The sequence below is a fragment of the Falco cherrug genome, chromosome 8 (genome assembly GCF_023634085.1).
Source record: "Falco cherrug isolate bFalChe1 chromosome 8, bFalChe1.pri, whole genome shotgun sequence".
NCBI classification, from domain to species: domain Eukaryota; kingdom Metazoa; phylum Chordata; class Aves; order Falconiformes; family Falconidae; genus Falco; species Falco cherrug.
This window is the reverse complement of record NC_073704.1, coordinates 32,800,099-32,823,170: the sequence shown is the minus strand read 5'-3', so window position 1 is coordinate 32,823,170 and position 23,072 is coordinate 32,800,099. Positions and strand designations below refer to the sequence as shown.

Below are 23,072 nucleotides of genomic sequence, written 5' to 3'. Positions count from 1 at the left end.
CATTTCTATTATTTTTTTTTTTTTTAAGCAAACTGGTGATGAAAAATATATTGGATTTTATAGCTTTACTCTTTGAAGACAGATCTTTCTGCTCTGAAGAAATGATACCGATCTGAAGAGATGCTTGTGTGTGTATTTATATATTTACATAAAAGCATGCATAGCCAGACTATAAGCTTTGAAAGAAATCAGCAAGAGCACTGCATAGTTTTGATCAGATCCCAGTTTTCTAAAATTAACAGGATGATAAATTATGGCAAATTTACTTTAACATGAGTTATAATAAAATATGATCCACTTCAGCTTGTAGCCACATCCAGGCCTGCAAGGATTTGATATGACAAATGTTGATAATTGTATGTTATCCTATTCCTGCTTTCCTCTTCCAGACCTGCAGCTTTTCCTCGTTTCTTCCTCTGTACCTAGAACTCAGGGCAAGTGGCAAGGCTCAGGCAGGGCACTGCTGTGAGACCTCAGCGCTCGCCCTTTGCTGTGCTTGCATTGCACAGGCCAGGGTGGGATTTTGGTCATTTTGAGCCACTAAATCATAACCAGGGAAGAAGACTGAGAGCCTGAAAGTAAGTTATAATTAGTAGCAGCTGTAAACTAAAGATAAAAGGTAGCTTGAACTGCAAATCCTTAGCAAATGTGGTTAAGCTTTAAGCCTTTCTACGCTATTAAGCATTTTGTCAATGCCATCTTACGACAGGTTCTGGTTCCAAGTGCAACACTTTTTTTTAAGAGAGAAAAAAGCAAATGTATGATGGGGGAAGCAAATCTGCGTTTACTACCCGGTGCTCCAGGACCAGATGCTGAGGGGCCGCAGAAACATGCACTAAAGATAGCTGGCCTGTCTTGGGTGTTGGAGAAGTCCTAGGTGGAGGAACCGATCACCTGTGATGGTTGGGAAAGGTCTAGCATGGGTCAATCTGTGTCTCTGTTGGGACCGGTTGTCCTCAAGCAGGAGGGAAATAAAACACACAAGTGGAATTCTTGCCTGAGTTGTTTTTGCTTAACATTTTCCCAGGAAAACTTCAGTGGTGGTGGCATGCATTACAATACCATGCAATTATATTATATTTTCAATTATTTAAATTAATTCAATTAAAATATCAAGTGATTGGCAGGGGAGGAACTAACATGTTTGGAGGGCAAGAGGAGTGCAGTTCTGGCCAAAATGTTCTTTGATAAACAACATGACTGTGCTGATCTCTTTGCCTGTGGTTCCAGAGGAGAAAAATGCAGCTGAAAAAGCCCCTTTTTTTTTTCCCCTGCAGTGACAAGGGTGCTTCTAAAAAGGCAGAAGTGGGGAATTTTATTCCTGTGCAGTGGTAATATATTATGTCTCTGTAAGAGAGATTATAGGCGTAGGTGCAACAGGCAGTCCTCACCAGGGGTCTGTTAGCTGATGGATGGATATGTGCTAAATTAGAGGCCAATTAAAGCTTATAAATATATTTTAAAGACACAGTGCTCATAAGGTGCTATTCTTATTTGCTAGCCAAAGGCAAAGATGTTTTGAATGTCACTAGGAAAGCAGGAATGTGCTGGTAGAAGATGGGAACGTCAGGGTGGCTTTCATGGGGCACGAAGCTGTTACTGTGGGGATGTTCTAAATAAACTATTTGTCTGAAATATGTTCTCCTTTACATTTTTGCTTCTGTGTGGATTCTCACATAGGGAATCGCTAGCATCTTTTGTACGATGGTTGTTATAGGTGGGTAACAAAAGAGCTGGAGAGCAGGGGAGGGCGTTTCGATGAGATGCGGAGCAGAACCACAACCTTGCTCAGCACAGCTGTGTCTGATCCTGCCCTCCTCTTGTGCTGACTGATTGAAGCCAGAACAAGGGGCCTCTGCCCCCGGTTTTAAGAAATAACGCGGCTGCAGTCCATTTGGTTTTGTTGCCCGAAAGCCATGCCTGGCCTGAGAGCTCACACACAAGCAGGCCCCTCTCTCCCATTTAGCTCTGCTGTTACTCTATGAAGGACAAAAAGCCTGCATGGCTGGTGCCCACGTATGCAGTAACTGGAGGAAAAACAGGAGGAACAACGTGTTTTCTCTGGAGGCCAGGCCGTGCCACGGCTTTGCGTGAGTGAAGATCGAGGCCCTGTTTGGTGGTCTCTGCCCACACTCCGCTAGATCCCAGTGGATCCCAGCAGTGGGCTGTCATCCCCCTGCTCCTACAGCCTGTATGCGAACAGCTTGGGACCCTCGCTCCTCCAATCCCTATCTTTCACGGGGTGGGTGGGGGGAGAATGTTTGTAGCCGCGAGTCTGAAATTATTTTAGAGGGTTCCTATCGCTTTAAGCGCGGCAGCAGCGCAGAGCGGCCTAGGGCGGGCACTGCTGCCCGCACTAAAGATGGTGGCGGCGCTGACCCGGAAGGGGCGGCCGGGCCGGGCCGCCGGGTGAGGCAGCGGGAGGGCGGGTTTCCCCAGCTCGCCGCGGCCGTGCGGGGAGCCGAGCCCAGCCGAGCGGGGCGCGGGGGTGCCGGCAGCCGCCGCCATCGCAGCCCGCATGGGGCGGGCGCGGCCGGGCCCCGGCGCGGCCTGAGCGGGGCCGGCGGGCCGCCGGGGCGGGCTCGTCTCCCCGGCAGGCGGCCCGCCCTGGGCCGGGGGCGCCCCTGGCGGGGCGGGCAGCCGCGGCGCCATGCAGTGCGCGGACCCCGCGGCGGCCATGAAGGGGCCGGAGGGCGAGGGCAAGTCGGAGCAGCCGCCCTCGGCGGGACAGAGCGGCGTCAAGAGCGGCGGCCGCGGCGCCAAGGGCTGGCAGTACAGGTGGGCGCGGCGGGCCCGGGAGCCGCGGCGCTGCGGGGCCCGGCGTGGGGCGCGGGACGCCCGAGCGCGGGCCGGGGGGGCGCCGGGGCGGGCGGGGCCGCTCGGGGTGCCGGGACCGCCCGTGGCGCCCGTGTGGCGGTGCGGGGCCGCACGGGACGCCCGGGGACCTGCCGCGGCGCCTCCCCCCGCGGCCCGCTTCCCCCGCGCCGGACGCGGGACGGGCGTGCGGCTGTGGCAGGGCTCCGTGGCCGTGCCAGCCTTCCCCGCAGCTAAACTGTGCGCCGAGTTCTAGCTCCGGGGGTCGTCGTCTTTAAGCACTTGATGGTAGTCTTCTTTTTTTGACGCTTTCTCTTTGTTGTTGGTGGAGAAGCTGGGTGTGCGCGGAGTTTGTGCCTTATCTGACTTGTTTCCAGAATGCTGGGCCCACCACACACGGCAGGAGAGAGCGGGGAAAGCGGGAGAAGCCGGGCACGCAGCGCTGGTTTGATACGGATCCAAGCTAAAATGCTTCCTTGGAACGATTTGCCTGTGTGTCCAAGGGACTTGAGGGTCTCCACGCACTTTTTTTCGGACGTGTTTTCTGGTTGAAAGGGTTCCCGCTCACCCCCCGGCAGCGGGCTCCCTGTGGCGTTGCTTGTGAGATTCTCCAATCTCTGCTTTTCGGTCTCTCATCCTCGACTGGAATTGTGCCCTGTTGCTGTTGAAAATACTGCTGTTATGTGAAGTTTGCACACTTCTCCTTCAAATGGAGCCTCTCCAAAGCTGTCATCTGCCAGCCCAGATGGACTGGCTTGCCACTTCCCGCGTGTGGCAACGGCAGAAGTGGCAGAAGTGGAACGTGGCGCATCTGTGTGCGGTGCAGGATGGGGGCTCTCTGGGGGCTTGGAGAAATGGGCACCAGGCGGGGCAGGCAGTGAGTGCCTGGTCGTTTTAATAGGGAGAGAACAGCTCGGTCATCGCTGAGAATCTGGGTCACCAATAATTTGCTTTTCTGGTGACTAGTGCCGGAAAGAAAAGTGGTGATTTTGGGGCCAATATTTCAGGCTGTTAGAGAAAGCTTCTTGTCAGGTTCAGTTACTGGTTGTCTTATCTGCTGTTCCCAGTCACCTCCAAACTTTTTGTTTTTTGCTCAGGATTCAAACATAACTCTGAATTTTCTAATGCAAATGTCTATTACTCTGCCCAAGCATTTTGCAAATGTTTCACGTGTGAAACACAGGATTTAATCTGTGAAATCTAAATGGGCATATTTTATATTTTTTATGTGGAATTGGAGGCAGTGGAAGGGATGAGATACCTGATTTGCCTGAACCCCTTTTTGCTGTAGTGTATTTGAGATGGTGGTCACAGATCACTGCTATGCAGTTAAATTCCACTTTTTAAAATTATTCTTCCAAGTGTTTTGTTTTCTGTTCTGGTGCTGTGGCTTGGAGGGCAAAAGTTGAACTGACTTTCTGAGTGATAGCCAGGTTGGTGGCTTGACAGCTGTGAGTAGGAACTGTCCACGTTACTTTTGAAGCCATTAGTATCTGGTTTAATTTACTCTAATACTCTAGTGCAAAGTATTCTTCAACCCCCCCTTTTTTCTTTCTAGATGATTGGGACAAGTTTAATGTACTAATTGTATTATTGTGGACACTTGAGGTACCTCAATGTTAATCTCTGCTCTGTTGGGAATCAGTTACTTACTCCTATGTGTGTCTCGATATCTAGTTACCCACAAAATATCAGCTTTCCCCCCCTGACTCTCTTGTCCTCCTGGATGGAGGACTACTGTAGCTTAGTTTTCACTTTGTGAATTACTTCCAGTCTACAATGTGTTTGACAAAAGAAAGACCCTTTTAATAATCAATGTCTAAAACACAGAGTTTACAAACGGATTTGCTGGGAACTTCTGGTGGAAGTTTGATCTTTAACTTTTACAGCACAGACTGTGAGCAATGCATGGTCGCGCAGCTTGGCAGAAGAAGGATCCTGAAGTACCTGCTCAGTGTAGACTGCACCTGGTGCAGAACTATAGCTCTATATTTGGTGAAGCAACCTGTCAAAACTACTGTAGCGTAGTTGTCAGGCAAATGGGACAACAGGTACTTGATACTTTAATGCTCCAAATGGGGAATTATGACTATGGGAGAAGAAAATATGAAATCTCTAGCACTGCTGGAACCTGAAATAATGAAAACTGAATCTCTCAGAGATGTGGAAATTCACACGTCCTTGGGGTAAAGTGCATGCCTAGAAAATAAAAAATGAAGCAGAAAGTCTAATTTTATATTTTTGTAGGGGAATAACAGGGAGATTTTAAAATAGCTGTGATAGTTAGACCAAACATTTATCATAGTGGAGAAGCGACAGCCAGAGGCTGCCAGACACTTCAGATGATGTCAAGATACAGCTGAAACTCTTTGCAGACTTTCTGCTTGTATCTGGTGTATGGTGAGTTTAGGCAGCCGCTACAGCAGTGCCTCCTTTGAAGTTTGTAAAGGCTCGGTTTCTTCAGAGGGCAGGAAGATGCGTGTTGTTTTTTGTTTTTTGTTTTTCTTAATAGAAGTTAAGAGTTCTTGAGAAACTGCTCTTCTAGACATCTAACAGGAAATGATGTTGTTCACTTTTGTGTATATGATCAGAGCAACCAACCCTTGGCTGCATTTTCCTGTCTGGGGTCAGCAATAGTGTGAATGCTAACTTGCTATTAAGTAGATAGAAAGAGCCTAAAAGGCACACTAAACTATTTATGCCTATTTTCATTTAGAGAAGCAGTTACCATGAGGTGAGACTTCCAAATGACTTCAAATTTTTAAAAGATTACTTGGTAAAGTAATTCAATATTATAATGTTTTCTAAACACATTCTTTATTTTCAGCAGTAACCAAGCTGGGAAGTAAGTGTAGCATTGCCCATATGAAGAATTATTTGCGTTCAGCAATTCTGCTTTTGCATTTGACCATCTTCATTTGGTTTTTGCCTTGCTCTAGGTTAAATAAACAGATTAGTTTCAAAGCAATGGGAGGAGGGAGACAGCCTGGGCAGGTACTTCTGTAACATGTGGGTTGTAGTCGTTCAAATAACATAAAAATTTAACAGCCAGAAAGCAGAATCTCTGTCTATGAGCTAAATAGAGAGCTGTTAAGGAGAAGCATAACAAGTTCTTTCAGCCTGGCTTGAGGGGCTCTCAGATAATTTTGAGAAGTGACTTGCAATTACTGGTTCTCATTTATCTACAAAATTAAAAGTTTAAAGCATTGTGGTTGACTAGAGACACAAGATTGTCTTTCCCAGTTGGAGACATGCTAATGTGCCATCCTCTTACGTTTTTCTTAGGGTTCTGCTCTCAAGTACGTAAACCAATTCCCAGCATTTCTTCCCTTGCCGGTAGAAATACATGAAAAATGTTTATGAATTTCCCAAGTGATTGCTGATTTTAAGCTTGCAAGTTACATTTTGAAACTGATTTGCTTTTCAGTTCTGCATATATTTTTGCGGCTAGCTGCCCTTGTTCTCTATTTCTGCAATGGTTTCAGCATCTGCTCACTGTAGATTTAGCCATATATATTTATAAAATGCTACAGATTGTGTTGTTTGCTCCTTTTTTAAAGGAAGCAAGTTAACTTTAGTTAGCTGTTCCTGCAAGTTTACTTAAATGCTGCAGGGTCATTCATGTTTGTTAGTACAGGAAAAACATGGATGAAAGTAGGTTCCAAGGAAAAGAGTTAACTTGCTGGACTAATATTACTTGTTTAATTTTTTTTTTTTTGCAAGAGGTAGCAATGGCAGGTAACAGGGTTCCTCATGTTGTGTGGCTTCTGCTTGTCATTAGGTTATCAGCTTAAGGCAGATTCTTTTGTAGAACTACTCCAGGTGACTTTGGGCTGGAGTAAGAGGTGCAGAGAGTAAACAAACAGAAATGCAAACAAACAGTGGAGAGAGGGTTTTGGCAAAGAGAGTAACATGGTAACATTTTGGTATCCAATGCAAAAGGATACAAAACTTTAAGCAAATGAAATAGTTGCTAGTCTTCTAAGGGCTTTGCTTATTTCACAGTGGATACTATGTAAGCAGTCTTCATAAATGGTGGAAAAAGGGAGTAAACAATTACTGACTTGAATTCAGTCTCGTCTGTTTGAGCAGGTCAGCAGGTAACAGAAGAGCTTGTAGCTGAAACACATGAATATGTTTTAATTCTGTGTTTCAAGATGATCATGAACTTTTCTTCGTGAATGTATTTTAAAGGGAATGCTTTTTTATGAGTTGGATCCCACTTAACTTGGAGGGTGACTGACAGTCCTTTGCACTTCAGACATGTGGAAGCAAAACCTGTGAGACTGCGGTAGGCTGTGGAAGAGTTAATGATTTTTATTTACACTGTCTTGCAAAAATGATCTAATTAGTAATAAATGGGATTGTCTTGAAACTGATACAATCTTCTTGAGCGGATGTTGATAAGAATCCTTTTTACTGAGGGAGGTGTTCATGTCATTCTTAGTTGCAAGAAAATATATAGAGCCTTTCTAGTTTCTATGCATTTCTAGTCATGTTCCAAGAGTGTTTGATCTTGGGAGGATAAAATTTTATCTGTTTGGCCTCTAAAGCTGAAACCAGCTTGGTAGAAACAGATATAGGAGGTAAAGGCATCCCAGTGTTCAACAACGCTTCATGCTGTGAACTTCTCCCTTGCTGGTCCTCCATTCTTGTCTCTGACTTAACATTTCTCATCACAGTATTAATATAAGCATTGAATTGTTGCATAGGCTGCAATAGAGTGTGTTAGCTGACCTAATTAACTCTGGCCTCCTGGGAGCAGGCCAGAATTTAAGTTAAAAGTCCCTATCACTTGATAAGACAAAAAGAAACCTAAAGCTTGATGTAAATGTTAGTGTCCTCCTAGGACAGTTGTCTCTAATATGTTGGTACTCCTAGTACTTCCTTCTAATTACCGGTCTCCCTCGTTTCTTCGTGCACTGCTTACAACAAAGTTCTTTGGGATCCTATGTGGAATTCTTGTATATTTGCTGTCATCAATAACTGTAACCCCCTTGTTGTGCACAGTGGTGGAGGGGGAGAGAGGCTGTCATTTTGTGGCATTACCTGGGAGGTTTGGCAAGGGCTGCTCCTGCATCTGCTTTGCTCTTACAGCCCACCCTGCTTCCTCGGTGTCCTGCTGTTGGAAGAACCTGCCGGCACTGTGACATCGAGGCACTGGCCACCAGTGGGGTGGGGTTTCTGCTGGCCCTGCCGTGACACTTCTGCTGCCAGCTCTGCTGTCAAGCCTGTGTCTGAGTGAGCCTTGGTCTTCCTTCTGTTTCTGGTGACCTGTGTAGATACCTCACCACTGCGTGGCCTTCAAAAAGCTCCAACTGCTCACTTTCTGGCTTGTTGGGGGCCTTTTGAGGTGTGATGAACTGGGTGCTAAAAAGAAGAGTCTCTTGAGTGGCTGCTGTGAAATTCAGAATTTATTTTTGGAATTTCATGTGTTCTGTTCCTTTTTATTATTAAAAATCTGATTAGGACTACTGTCATGTTTGTTTGCTGTGCTGGAAGGAAACAGCTGAAAAACCTGGTGCCTGAATTTCTTTATCCTCATTTGAAACTTTGCTTAAAGAATATACCATATTCATAACGCCAAATTGAAATGCTGCCCTTCATGTGATTTGCTCATTAGAATAGATGAGAAGCCCATATTTAAAATGGTCAGCTGGTTATATCCACCTCAGGATCCATTCTGTGTTATTAAAATATTAAGGTCATCTTTTATCAAGCCTATTTTACCAGCTGCCAAAGCTCCAAGTGCTTCTCAAAATGCAGGTGAGCCATTCATGTTCACACATGAATTTACGGCCTGGAAGAATGGGGTTGGAGCAGATGGAAGCTCAGATGGGTTGTAAATTAAGAAGTAAATCTCTGTGTGTGGGGTAATAAGTTTAACCTGGGGAAACAGGTTTGGGTAATTTTAACAGGAGCTTCATGGTGGCTGATGTTCTAGTGGGGAACCCGAACCCAGTTCCTGGACCAGGTCAGCACGGTCTGGGTTCCCTTCTCCAGCCCTGTGGCTCCTCAGGGAGCGGCTGTCGAGCCCTGTCCCTCTCTCGCTTCTCAGAGCATCCCGGTGTTGAGTGGGCAGGCCGTAAAACTCGCTAGGGCAGGGGTGACAAATAGGGGAGTTGGTTCTGGCATCACAGGGTACACATGTTCGGTACTGGGATATTCATTTGGAGTTCAAGTTAAGCTAAACTGAAAAAGCACAAACTCTGAATGGCTTTAAATAACAAATAATTTGTATTTTCCGTGGAATAGATCTCTATAGGGGTTAATGGCCATTACAACTGTCTATCCTTCATTAAGTGCAAAGGGTGGTTTTCAGCTTCACCTTTTCAAATATAAATATGTAGCAGCAAGTTAATTAAAATTGCCTACAACATTAACATCCTGTTCTGCCCCACACTTTCTCTCTCAAGAGAGAGGATGAAAAACAAACTGTATGTGTCTGACCTAATCACATTGCTTAATGCAGAAGCAGAAAGTGCCAGCTGCTGCTGTTAGGTTATCCTAGGTAGGTTCTTGTGCTGTACTTACTGTACCATGGAATTTAAGGCATGTGTGCAAGGACCCCTGTTTACTTAAAGAAGTTTCCTTGACGTGCACTCTGATCACTTGCCAATGCTGATGAATTCTTGTAGGTGATTGCAGCCTGCTGGTAATGTTGCTGGACAACTTTCTTTTTAGGATGCTTGCAAAGCTTGTACCATTTCAGATTTTCTGTACTCTGTGTCTAATGCTGAAGTGGGAGAGGAGGGCAGGATGAAGTGGGGTGGGAGAAACGCTGTTTCTTTGGGTGTGTTAAGGTGACAACCTTACATCTGACAACCTGCCCTGGAGCCAGAATGTCAGTGTCAGGGGAAGGCTTTTTGCTATGGGTATGTATTTTTTCTTTTTCCTTCCAGGTGTAAATTCCTGAGTCTTCAATGAAGCTGGCAAACTTTAAAATCTTGATTAATGTTTAGGCATTGACAGATCAGTTTACTGAGGAGACCACTTTGTGTGGAGAAGTCAGTTTCATTCCTAGCAGTGGAGATGTAAAAGAAAGCATGAGATCTGCTGGGCAGAGCTGCAGCAGGATGCTCTATTAAGGAGCTGGTTTCTGACCCCGCCTCTGATTTCCTCTGTGGTAATAGTCGTATTGTTTAAACTGGTTTTCCCCTTTAATCACTAACATTGTGTTCCTCTTTTTCTCAGAGGCGTAGTCTGAAACAGTTGGCTCCGATTTTTGCAAAACTTTTGCAGGGTCACAGCTGCAGCTGAAATCAGCAGAAGCTGTGATTTGAATGTATGAATCAAATGAAAATTGGACCACATCTATCTCAAATTTTGAGAGGCTGAAAATTCATTGCACCTCAATTCCCTATATGTAAAATGGGATGATAACATTCTTGTCCTTTTATTGTTCGGTACATGACTCCTTCATAAATGTTGATGATAAGCACAAGAGAAGAAAACCATAAGGAAACTCTTTATTAGCACATGAGTGCAAAATGAATAATACCTGGTGCTCATTGCACAATGAAAAGGAGCGGTTTTGAATAGTTCCTTGTCTGGGAATCACTGTTCACTTAAAGCACTGAAGAAGAAAGTAGTCCTGCTCTTTTTATATTGTCATAATCATAGGTGGTTAAGTTAACACTTGTATTTTCTTAATTAGAGTTTAAACCTTCTGAGTACCTTATGCCTCAGTTTTAATGTAGGAATATTTTTGATTTCTCTATATCTAAGAATTGTAGAATAGTTTGGGTTGGAAGGGACCTCTGGGAAATCCTGGTCCAGCCATCCTGCTGAAAGCAGGGCCCGTGTCAAAGTCGAAGAGGTCATTCGGGGCCCCTGGCTGAGTTTCGGGCATCTCCAAGGATGGGGATGCCACAGCCTCTCTGGCCTCCTGGCCCAGGGCTTACCCCCCACCATTGTGAAGACTTTTTTTCCCTTGTGTCGAACAAGGAGTCTTTTTTGCTACAACTGTTGCCGCTTGCCCTTCTGCTGTAGCTCTCTGAAAAGGACCTGTCTCAATCTTCCCCATATGTAGGGAGGACAGCAGTGAGATTTCTGTTAGGCTTTCCCTGCTTCTGAAGGAGGCTGACCAGACCCAGGTCCCTCAGATTTTTCTTGTCTGGCGTGACACACCAAGCTTGCACTGATCCATGGGTTAGTCCATCCCAGGTGCAAGGCTTTGCATTGCTTTTGTCGTAGGTCAGGTGGTCTTATTCAGCCTGTTCCTCTGGACTGTCAGGATCCCCCAGAAAGGCAGCCCACCCTCCTGCGTCCTGACTGCTCCTCTCGCTCTGCTCTCGCCTGAGGGGTTGCACAGAGTATCTGCTGGTCCGTTGGACAGCTTGGAGGCATTTAGCGGTTTTGAACCCTGAAATAGACTGCTTCTAACTGGTTGCTAGTTAGACTTCAGACTGTTGGCTGTTGCTTCTTGAGTTGGTGATCCATGTAGTTTTTTGCCTGTGTTGTAGCCCAGGCTTATGGCCCTTCTTGATATTTAGATAACATAGTGGATTAAGCGTGGTTTTGCTTGCTTGCTTGGAGGGTGGTAATAATTATCCTCTCTATTTAATCTGATATGTTTCAATAAGTGGTTCAGAACTATTAAAAAGGCAAAGTGCTTACCTGGAGTGTATTTACCTTACTGGTGTATTACATTTAACAGTCAGTGTTTTATTGCTGCAAAGCCCAGGATGACAATGTGTAATTGTCAGTATAATCTTTTAAAAGTCATAATTACAAATACATCTTAAAACTGGAAGGGCATATCTATGCATTTTTAATAGGGATAAGAGCTACTAGACTAGAAACAGACCAAAATGCCTTGGGCTGCAATGTGTAGTAAGCTACACCACACTGGACTGTGCTCAGAGTAACTAAACAATGTGGAGGTTTGCTCCACCAATTTCTGTGAATAGTGCTTACCAGGGTCCGCTGCTTTCTGAGGTGGTGTAGGTAGCAAATAGTCCAAAACTGCAAAGATGCTTACCCATCGGTGTGTTTGCCTTGCTTATGTTATGCCAGTACTGTTTGCTGAGCAGGGTTGCTTTAACTTGACTGTTGGAACTTTCTGAAATTAGACTTCAAGGGAAAGTTTTAAGTTTTGTTAACAGTAGTATGTGAAGCCATGCGTTATGGTGGGCTAATGTAAACTGGTGACATAAATGGTAGCAAAGCTGCAGGCAACAATCATTCTCCAGAGGTATCAAGTGGAGAGTTTAGACCTTCTGAGCTGCCTGTTTTTTTTGTACTCTCCAACCCTAAAATGTTGGCTAAATTGACAGTTATTTTCCCAGCAATAGCTTGAATAGTAGTTATTGCAGAAAAATCTGCAGGGTTGGCTACTAACTCTTGAGTACAGTGTCAGTTGTGCTGTGCTGACGCAAGTCCGCAAATAAATTGTATGTGAGTGGAGTTCTTGCTGACTTGAGCTGTTCATGTACGTGCAAGAGAAATTGCTTTGCTGAAACTTGCTGCAGTTTTTTTTCCAGGCAGATGTATTTTGAGAGTTAAGGAGCTCTCTAAATGATAAAGCAGTTAAATAATCGGCTTTACAGTGGTCCAGTGAGAGCTGTGTTTTGCTACTTATTGATTAAATATTCTCTGTCTCCTTTTTTCCCTGTTGCTACCCAGTAAAAAGTTTCATTTGTGTATAATTGACCTGTGGCATTAATACACAAAGGAGGAGAATTGAATGCAAGTTTAATTAGGATGGTTTAAAAAAAAACCCTGTAAGTTTGATTTATTGTTCCCTTTGAGAACTAGTGTTAGAAAATTCAGACGCAAATGCAACTGCTGCGTTGGTAGCAGGGGCTGGGCAGGCTGGGTGGTGGCAGAGCCCCTCATCTCTGGGATGGGAAGCCTGGGCTGCATCCAGCTGGGCTCATGGACAACTTATTTCAGCTCTGCCACACGCTTTCTTTGTGGCAAGCTTGCACTTCTCTTCCAGTGCATGTCAGTGCTCCCAGGGGTTTACAGGAGTACCTTAAAAGAAGGGTGCATATATATAAAGAGGATGTGTGTCACTAGCATGCTTGTGGCCAAGTGGTATTCTGAAGCATCCCCAAGGTCTACTGCCAATGTTCTTGTCATATTTGACCTTTATTCCTTGTAATTGTTGTGTTTGACTGTTCAATTATAAGTTTAGAAACCATGAGCTGAAAGAACAGGAGCTTTGCTGCTGCTTTTTGGTTGACTATAAGGCACTGTTGGTGAACTGCACAGCAAGGTTAGTTTGCTCTTTCTTCCAAAAGCCATTTGGAAAAGGAGAGCCAATTCATTGTCGCTTACAGAGTGCCTGCATCAGAGGCTTGTGCCTCACCTTGTTGGGTGTCCTGGGGAGTCTGCTCTTGCATCAGTGAGCTATGGGACTGGTTTCTTGAAGAGTAAGTGATCTTTGTAGTTGCAGAAGTTCTGTTGCTGACACAGGGCTGTTGTGTGGGTTTTTTTTTCTCTTTCTCTTCTCCCTCGCCCTTCCCCTCCGTGTAACAAAAAGGGGAATCAGTGTGGTGTAGATAAGCACTTTGCAGTGGTCACTGAGGAAAAAGCAAGCTATTGCCAACAGCGAGCCTGTGGACAGAGAGATGAACAAGTTCAGTGAAAGCGGTTACTGCTTTTTTCAAACCGCTCTTTGATTTGCACTGTTACAATCCTGATGTCTTTCTTCCTTTCCTTTTCTTTATGCTTTTCTAGCTTTTAATCTGAAGACAGTCTCTTTCACCTGGTTTTTGCATCTTGCTGTGAGCTCACTAGGAGGGAGCCTCTTCCCTTGGCCAGGGCCTGAAGGCACTTGTCATAACGGCGGTGGTGGCAGCTACGGAGGCTGGATCTCCCTTCAGGAGCCCTCCCTGACATCTGCATGGGCTCCAGGCCCCTGGTCGTCCTTCCTGCTGGAAGCAAAACAACATGTACACAGCTGCTGCTTGAAGTCAGGCCTTATGTGAGTCCGTGGGGAAACCTTTGGCCGCTGCATTTGCTCTTCAAACAGCTGTTGGGTCTTCAGAGACCTGGCTGCCCAAAGTATCCCACGCGGTGCTGTCTGGGTCCCAGAAAAATTCAAGTCATCAGAAGGGCAGTCTTAGAAGTTTTCTGTCATCACATCCCAGATAGGTGTAATTTTGTGCCACTGCTAGGGGTGATTTGTTTTGTATGCGTTTTTTGGGGAGAACTGCACCGTAAGGGGTATGCAAAAAGGGTGGGGAGGACTTCTGTGCTGGTGTTTCTTGGAGAAAATGTTGGCCCAGCACTTGTCAGGTGTGAGCATGGGTGTCTTGGCCGAAGCTCCTGAAAGACGTCATTCTGAGACTACTGTTCCTCAGCATCTGTGTTCAAGACTTGGGATGCTGCACATGTAAACAGGATACAGGGGAAATCTGGCCTGACTATCACTGTCTTACTCGTCCTCCAGGACAGGAGACCACCCTGCAAGGCACTAACAGCTGCTGCAGCTTAAGAGGCATACTAGAAAAGGATAAATAAACTAACAATAATCCTTTGTGACTGTTTTATTCCTATTGTATTTAGCACTTACACATGGAGAAATCTGGCTTGTGGTAAACATCTTTGAAATTGGGGAGGGATAGTTTTCTGGAAAGAATATGAGCTGATTTGTAACTTTTCATAGACTTCAATCATTTGCTTACAGGACAATTTCAGTCCATCTCAATATTTATAAACTAAAAAAGTGTGATAAATGGGCAGTCAGGTTCAGTGGTGTTCTGCCTTTGGAAAAGAGTAACGAGATTTTGGGGAGTGGTATATGTGCTGGGCTGGAGTCCAGATGTTGTACCACAAGTTCCTGCATAATTTTTTCCTGGATTGTGATTTGTACAGTATCCTCACTTAAAAGAGTTCAGCAAAACTTAATATTTTTTTTTTGTACATCTTTAAGGCTGACAGGTCTGTTGCAACACTTTTTTTTTTTTGTCCTTTGACAGAAGGATATGAGAATTTCTACAGAAATACGGACTTTAGGGGTTGTTGACTCATTGTTGCTGTTCCTTTGACAATCTGAGACTGTGAGCATTTTGAACAGCAACAAAGCATCTTGGCTATGCAAAGATACAGGTCCCCATAGGTACATGTGCATGCACGTAGGCAGCAGCATGATTGCAAAGGTATTCTTAAAAGTTGGGAAGCATCCCAGCACAGCCAGGCCTCACTGTCAGTGTTGAGATAAGTTGCTCAGTGTGTTTTGTGTCAAAGTTACTTCTGAAATCTGTTTTCTAGAAGTCAGAAACCCCAATGTGGGGAACTGTAGAGGCTTCTGAAGTACACAGATGACTTCAAAACAGGTTTTACTGTTGTTTCGTTAGAAGCAATGCTAGTAACGGCTTTAAGGAAGATCTTACATTTTACTAATTGTGGTTATCTGTGAGCAGAGCCAGTGCCTGAACCTCCTCAACCTCTTGTTCTCAAAGTCTACTATCTTAAAAGCTTTCTGCAGCACTCTGAAGAGCTTTGCTGTTAATTCTGTACTAGTGAACTATTACTGGGGTTTTGTGTTGTGATTTTTAAAAAAAATTTTTTTAGGTGTTAACTGCCTAACAATGCTGCTTTAGCAGCAACAGATATTTCGGTTTAACTCCTGCTGTGGTGGCACCAATCTTAAAATAATTGAAAAAATGCTCTAGTTGTAATTCCATGCCTTTGTTGTTCGTAAATAATACTGGGAGTGTTTTTCTGTATTCATAGGAAAGTACTAGCACTTACCCAGAAGATTAGGAGGTTAACCATAGTTCTGTAATGGGTCTTTGTACAGTTACAGGATCTACCTTTGTGAACTGCAATTTGCAGGCTGGATTTAAATCTTTTTTTTTTAGTGTATAAATCATTACTTAAAGATAAACCTTAGTTCAAATGTTGAAAATTCCCTGGCCACGTGGTTCTGGAAGAATATGATTAGTGCCTCTAAGGTCTGTGCTTTTACTCTTTTATTTGCTTATTTGTTTGCCTCTAGGCCCTTATATTGTCAAGGGAAATGTTTTAAATAGCAACCCAAGTTTTTCATACCCTTCAGGCAGGCTAATCCATTACTTGCATAGGCACTAAAACTTTGCCCAGCATTTGGCAGGGCAAAACCTAAACATGGTCTTTTGGGTTTGTGCAGTTCTGTTGGAGATGTGTGAACGCAATTAAGGAGGAAAAGTGTGAACGCAATTAAGGAGGAAAATAGGTTAATCAATATTGTCCAAGAGGCGGCTCATTTAGCAGGGACCTCTGTTCCATCTCTTTGGACTTTGGCTCATCTAACATTCTGTGGTCTCCCAGCAAGCAAGGCACAGCTCAGTCTCTCATCCCTGGCACGTTATGTTCCTCCCGTGTTGCAAAGGTCAGTCCGTAAGGAATGCACCCTGCAGCTGACTGTCCTGTGTCTTGGGATCGGCACCGGCTGCCGCTGCTGCTTGTTGGGCTCTTCTATGCTGAGGTTTGGCCGTCAGTGCTTAGTTCAGGGGTCCTCAAACTTTTTAAACAGGGGGCCGGCGCGCAGATGAAGTGGTAGGAATTAAGTGGTAGGAATTCAGCTGCGGCTGCTTGGTTTCCCCCCCCCCCCCGCAACCCCAGGCCCGTGGGTCGTAGTTTGAGGACCCCTGGCTTAGTACATTTCTATGATCTTGTGCAGGCAGATGAGGTCTTTTTGCTCGTGAGTGGGAGATACCTGCTAAAGGTACTTCTGAGCGTTACCTTGGACATAGTTGCAGCTCTTTTGTTTGAGCTGTGGGGTTTGGCGACCTCCTGCATGCAAAGTTAGGGATTCGGAAACACAGCTGGTTGGTGTATTTAACCTTGTTCGTTTGGTGCAGCATGCTCCTTCCAGATCAGCAGTGTCCACAGTGCTGGAGGTGATAGTCTGGCTTGTCCTCAGTCATTCTCGGACTTCTTTGGGAGGTGTGTGGGGAGCTATTTTCAAAGTTTTTAAGTTAAACCATCAACTTTTGGGACTGCTGAGGCTAGAGATAGGAGTTATTGAGCAAGAAGCATTTGGAGAAGTTTGGGTTTGGTCAAGGTGAAAATCCAAGTGGGGAGGAACATGTGAGTGAAGGCAAAATGTAGTCAAGTGCTCATCTGATGTTGAAGTACATCACTGAAGGGCTGCACTCCCTTCTATGGTGACTTCTTTTTTTCGGAAGACTAACAAAGTCAGCTATCTCATCTGTCATGCTCAAAAGAAGTTGTCAAATGATTTTAATCAAAGACTGTTTAATTTACCCTTGTCAGATGAACGGACCTCCGTAGGCCATACATGTAGTCCTGCTGTATTCATTGCAGTCTGGAGTTACTTTGCTGACTTTTTCCTTGGGTTCTATTAAACACACCTGTGACTTAGGCAGGTTAGTTAATGGGAGAGTGCAGCAGCTGTAGCCTGAGTGTGCAGGGCTCTGTACGGTGTCTGACTGAAAAGCAAGGGCGATGCTTGCATTTGCTAAAACTGAAAAAACATTAGCTGTGACTAGGGACAATTTTCAGACTACTAAAACCCAAACTCATGCATTTTAATGACCATACAATCTCATAATTTTCAGCTAAATTAAGACAGCGAGCAGGTCTAAACTGTACTTCCCTTGTATGCCAATAATAACAAATGAGAGGCGTCTGCAGAGGATGAGTTGGGTTTTGTCCCTTTTAGCATTTTTTACATTTTTAAATATATGATAGCCTGAATACCCTCTGCTCTCCTTGAGTTTATTTTTATCTGTAGTGCCTCTTAATGAGCTATTAGAAATTAAATTCCTAGATAGTTGTGCTGACTGCTCTCCATTGCAGGATATTACCACAATACTGATTGCTGCAGTAATATCTAGAACACATATTTTTGTTTTTAAATGTAACATTAAAAATCAGCAACTCATTTTTTTCTTCAAAAATGTGCATTCTTGCATCTCTTCTTTCAATAGTATTACTGAATGATGGTGATACGGTATTGATTCATATGGCAGTGATCTACTCTGAGGTTATCTTCATTAATGTCATCCTAAATAGCTTCCTTCAGGATGAAACTTAGTGTAACATTATATTTACTGAATTGTCAGGTATCTAATTAATTTGGTGATACTGATGCTATCTATAAATGAGACGTAGAGAGCAGCTTCAGCTGTTATTTGAAATTTACCCCAGTACCTGGTCTGACTGTTTACAGCCGAAATGCTCTAATGGAGATGATCCCTTGGCTGTAGTAGTCCTTTTTTCCCCCCACCTTTCCACTTTTGCTTCTGTGGGGCTACTTTGACCTCTTAATGACCAAGACAGGCTGCTGCTCCAATGGTCTCTGAATAATCTTCATTTAATCTTAACACATACTACAAGCTACAGAAATTTTAATTTAAAATTAAATAAGATGGCTTGAATCTGAGTTTCTTTTTAAAAGCAAGTAGTGTCTGATAATATGGGTCATTGCTTCAGTTCTTCGTTGGAATGATAGGAACTTCTTGCTCGTGCTGGACCCAAATTGTCTGTCAGGACAGTGTTCTTCTATGTAGGACTATGCACTGCTGTAAGAGGTGAGGGCATTGAGGTGGCATTTCTAGAATTATGGGAATGTACAGTACAATGTAGGTCTTTAAAGTGTGGCTTTAAGATGTTTTGTTTGTAGCCATGAGACTTGTAAGCCTTATTTAGGACAATTGATTTTCAGAAGAGGGTAACGTGTTTTGCCTGTAGTGACATTAAGCCTCCATGCTAAATGCCTGCGATGGGTTCTCATTTTTGGTGGATGTTGCAAGTTGAGGCTTGGAAAGAGAAACTGCCCGATTTCCCTGCCCAGGCCAGAGGAGGAGATGTTTTGGCTTCTGTTTTAAATTTCGGAATACCTTGATGTGACCTGCACCTGCATGTTGTATTCTGTAGAAAACGTGTTCAAGAGCATGACTGTGTAGTTGGGAAAGGTTTTGGGCATGAAGGATAAATAAAACCACAGGGGTGCAGGAGCACCTAGGGACTGGTTTTGGCTGGTGTCCATGATTAACATTTTGTTAATAAGCTCGTGAAAGTTAATTTTGTTCAGGAGTCCAAAAATACAAAGCTTGCCTAGAAGAGGGAGCAGGAAACAGAAGCGTGGATGCTAAGGCTTTAATTACCTGGTACCAGTACAAATGTGTCCAGAAGTGTCTGCTGAATAAAATTTAAGTACTGGTGAAACTAATTATACCTTGAAATTATTTGGAGTTCAGTAAGTCTGGTTAAACTGTCTTATGAAATTATTTTAGAAACAGTGCTGGAAAATCTGTTAAGTGTTGGTAACTTTATTAAAATGGTAGTGCTATTCTAAAAATGAAGGTGATAATTAATTTTTCTAAGAATGAAGATAAAAGCTGGGAAGATCTAAAATTTGTTTGATATTGTCCAATTGCTTTTCTCTCTTTTTTTTTTTTTTATAGTGATCACATGGAAAATATTTATGGCTACTTAATGAAATATACCAATCTTGTCACTGGTTGGCAATATCGGTAAGTCTTTTACGGTGCTTTTTAGTAATGTTGATCTTTGCAGCATCTAAATGAATGTGTTTCAGATGTTTTTTTAGTACTTGAATTTCCCTTTTTCTAATAGGCAAACTTTATGGAAGAGTCTTAATGCTTTTCTTGATACAGATTAAGCTAATGCGTAGATGTATTCATATTCAAACATGAATAAGGGAAAAAATGTATGGAAAGTATGAAGCAGTTAACTCATTTGGTGGCTTACAACTATTCTTGTATGTGTAAAAAGCACATGCAGCATTGGTTGTTTTTTTTTTTCCTTTTCCATTAAAAATATTGTCTTTGATTTTTCAGCTTTATGCCAAACCATGCTATAATTTTTTTTAAAACAAATATTAAGACTTCTTCACTGAAAATTCAAACTCAAGCAAGCTTTTCCCTTTTAGTTCCCTAGGATGTCTGTCTCCCCTGGAATAACTTGCTTTTTTTGACAGGTGAAACTCTGTGGTCGGGCTTTCTGCTTGATGCTGTTCCTAGAGCAGCGAAGTACAACCACATCAATATTGAAGAGAAAAGTTTTTAGCATACCACACTGGCCAAATTCCTGTGCTGCCACTGTCATACAGTGACTTGTGTCAATACACTTATCATTATGCTTCAACTATTCAATAGAGTTTAATATCCATTTTATCTTTTTTCCATCTGGAATTGCTTCTCTTTCACAGTTATATCTCTCGACTGTTTTGTATCTGGGGCTGTTTTACCCTTAATTCATGTAGTTTATCCTGAAACTCTAAGGCTTAATACATGCTTAATCTTTTGATTCCCAAGATACTGCAGTAGCACCTTTCTGTGGGCATGCTGTTCTGTTGTGCAGTCCCTGGTCTCTGAGAAAAATTTGCAAATAACTTAATTTTTGTGTGGTCTTGTTGGGGACATAATTCATATCATTGGGGTTTGTACTGTATCAGGTATTTTAAGTCCCAGCCCCATCTGTGCCAACTTACAATGAAAGTCTTGAGTTCTCCCAATACCAGTGCCCCCCCCCCCCCCAAACCCACCCACCCCTCACCCCCCCCAAAAAACCACAACAAAAAAATCCCCCCCAAAAAACAAAACAAAACCTCCTGAGGTGGTTCTATATAGTGTATTTGCTTTGTTATCGTTGCAGGTTTTTTGTTTTAAACAATGATGCTGGCCTGCTGGAGTACTTCGTGAATGAGCAGTCTCGACATCTAAAGCCCAGGGGTACCCTGCAGCTAGCTGGAGCTGTAATTTCACCCAGTGATGAAGACTCTCATACCTTTACAGTCAATGCTGCCAGCGGGGAGCAGTATAAACTAAGAGGTAGGACGTGGGTTCTTGGGCAGGGGATTTTTCCACTAGAGGACACTCCTGGCTCTCACCTGTGGCTGCTCTGCTGGGCTTGGCTGTGTGGCCAAAGCAAGAGAACTCGTTTGGCAGACTGCTGCAGTGAGATTTATATGTGAAACTTTCATTCCACTCTTCAGTTAGAAACTGTCCTTCTTTATGGATAGTTCTGTGCTCTTTGGGTTTGATGACTTTCAGAAGACCATGAACCCTATATGTGTACAATGGGGTTTAATCTTCATGTATAGTATCTTTAAATGGTACCGATTTAAAGTTTTTTAAATCATTGTAGTGTTGTGTTGATGAATGCAGAAGACCACATTATTTCTAATGTTGTGTTTGTTAGTCGTCTTGTGGTGGTTATAGAAGCCCATTCTCGTGATTTTGTAGGCTATAGAAATCTGTGCTAATCTATTTTAGTACTACTTCCCTTGAACACTTGCTGTCATCTCCTAATTCAGGGTAGTATACTTTTATTCCAGGATAATGTGTCATGTTGTTAGATTCAAATGTGTGAGGGGAGTTATTGTTTAAGTTATTTTTGTGTTACAAAATTTTAAAAAAAAAAAGTACATGCCATTTATGTTGAACTTAATGTTATGGTTAATTACAGGTCAGGTGAACAAGTTTTATATTAAATAAACCCTTAATTTGCATTGTTAGTCTTGTGACTATTTTAAAGAATTAAGCAGTCTTTTTTGCCCATACTTTGAAATGTCTTAATTTCCATAATCCTTTTGGTTTGCTTTTATTAGCTACTGATGCTAAAGAACGGCAGCACTGGGTTAGCAGGCTACAGATATGTACGCAGCATCACACGGAAGCTATTGGAAAGGTATTGCATGACATGTTTTCATGGGCAAAAATAATTGAGGCTGGGGGTAGAAATAGTTGCAAATACAACTATCCTGTTATCTAAAACAAATCCTACAAAAGACAGTGTGGTTGGTCTTCATACCTATATCAAGAAACATTTTTCTGAGCAGTAGCTGACTTCTAATAGAAATATGCTTTAGGAATGAAATAAAGTGAATTCCATTTTCCTCTGGAGAGCAGAATGGCCCTTCCTTAGCAGGTACTGATGAGCTGGTGTCTGAGCAGGAGGCAGAGCTGAAAGATCAGCGTATCAGTCCAATGTTTTCTAGTGGTTTTGCTTTTTTTTATTTAATGGAAGAGGAAATAGGTCTTCAGTGTTATTGAAGCCCTTCCATTCTGGGAGCTTTACCTTTTTTTTTTTTTTTTTTTTAGCCTTTACTCCCATTTAAAAACCATTCCACAGCCCATAAATAAATTTAGGATGAACTGTCGTGTCTGAGAAGTCCTCGACACTGTATCTGAGGGTTGTTGCTTCTGTTTGCTAACCATGTGGTGGTTGTGAATATAGTGTATTTTATAGAACCTCTTGATTACCACAGCGCCTATTCTGATAACTGAATAAACCTGTGCTTTTAAGATAAGATCAACATCTTGTAGCTGGCTTTGTTGTAAGAGATAAGTTTAATGAATAGTTCTAAATGAAATCCCACTCTCTTAAATGTCGGTTCTGTCCTTGCAGGATCAGGTAGGGGTCAGTTTCTTGTACTGTTGCAGATCAAGGACTAATTTTCAAGTCAGAGAAGTGATACATATTGATCAATCTCATTTCACAGATTGTTCATAATTAGACTATAAAACGGGGGAACAGTCAGCAGACAGTGCAAAATATTTATTTAGCAGTTGCTACTAATACATTATTAGGGCTTTGTCACCTGTCCTTGCTCTATAAAAAAATTAAGAATTAAACTGTTCTGTGTCTTTCAAATTAGAATATTCGCAGGTTACAAGGAATTAATTGTAAATGTTTCTCAATATGCTTATTTATTCACTAGAACAACCCTCCTCTGAAATCTCGCAGCTTCTCTCTTGCATCCCAAGGAAGTGCCAACTCGCCTGGTGTGCAAAGAAGACCCAGTCAAAATGCAGTTTCCTTTTTCAATGTTGGACATCATAGATTGCCAACTGGAAAAAGAGTTCCTATTATGCAGCCAGATCACCTTGTAGATGTTAGAGAGGTTTGTATGCCTTCAATTATCATATCTTTTGAAAGAGCTGTCCTATTATTTGTAGGATTATGGAGAAACCTGCTGCTGTTGGATATATTGTCAATAGCCTGTCCTAAGCTATTGCTGCATAGCAGTGTTAGGATAAATAACTTGTCTTGGCTAATTGTAGAGGTATGTGGTATATATTCTGTGACTTTTGTACTCTGCAATGATATGCTGATGCTCAAGGTAAACTTTGCATGTTCTCATTCTTGCAAGTCCGTAGCACTGCAGGTGACAAGAGAGTATCCTTAAGGAAGCAGAACATCACATACTATGATACGATGATCCCATGTCAAGCTATGGAAGAGCTGACTAACCTGTACTTGTATCTCCTATGACTAAGGAGAAGTTGGTAGTGACTGATATTTAAGGATACTAATACCACTTTCTGGTA

At 43.0% G+C, this 23,072-nt stretch overlaps 1 protein-coding gene across 2 annotated transcripts in view; it reads left to right on the top strand.

The window, feature by feature from the left end:
- The first annotated feature begins 2,357 nt into the window (after positions 1-2,357).
- Positions 2,358-23,072, top strand: part of OSBPL11 (oxysterol binding protein like 11) — a 42,346-nt gene continuing 21,631 nt past the window's right edge. Inside the window, exons 1-5 of one of the 2 annotated variants that reach the window (XM_055717849.1) lie at positions 2,358-2,409; positions 19,182-19,250; positions 20,395-20,570; positions 21,350-21,429; positions 22,463-22,645. In XM_055717849.1, coding sequence (XP_055573824.1) covers positions 2,363-2,409; positions 19,182-19,250; positions 20,395-20,570; positions 21,350-21,429; positions 22,463-22,645 — 555 coding nt within the window. In that variant the 5' untranslated portion in view covers positions 2,358-2,362. The other variant, XM_055717848.1, reaches the window with a different exon arrangement.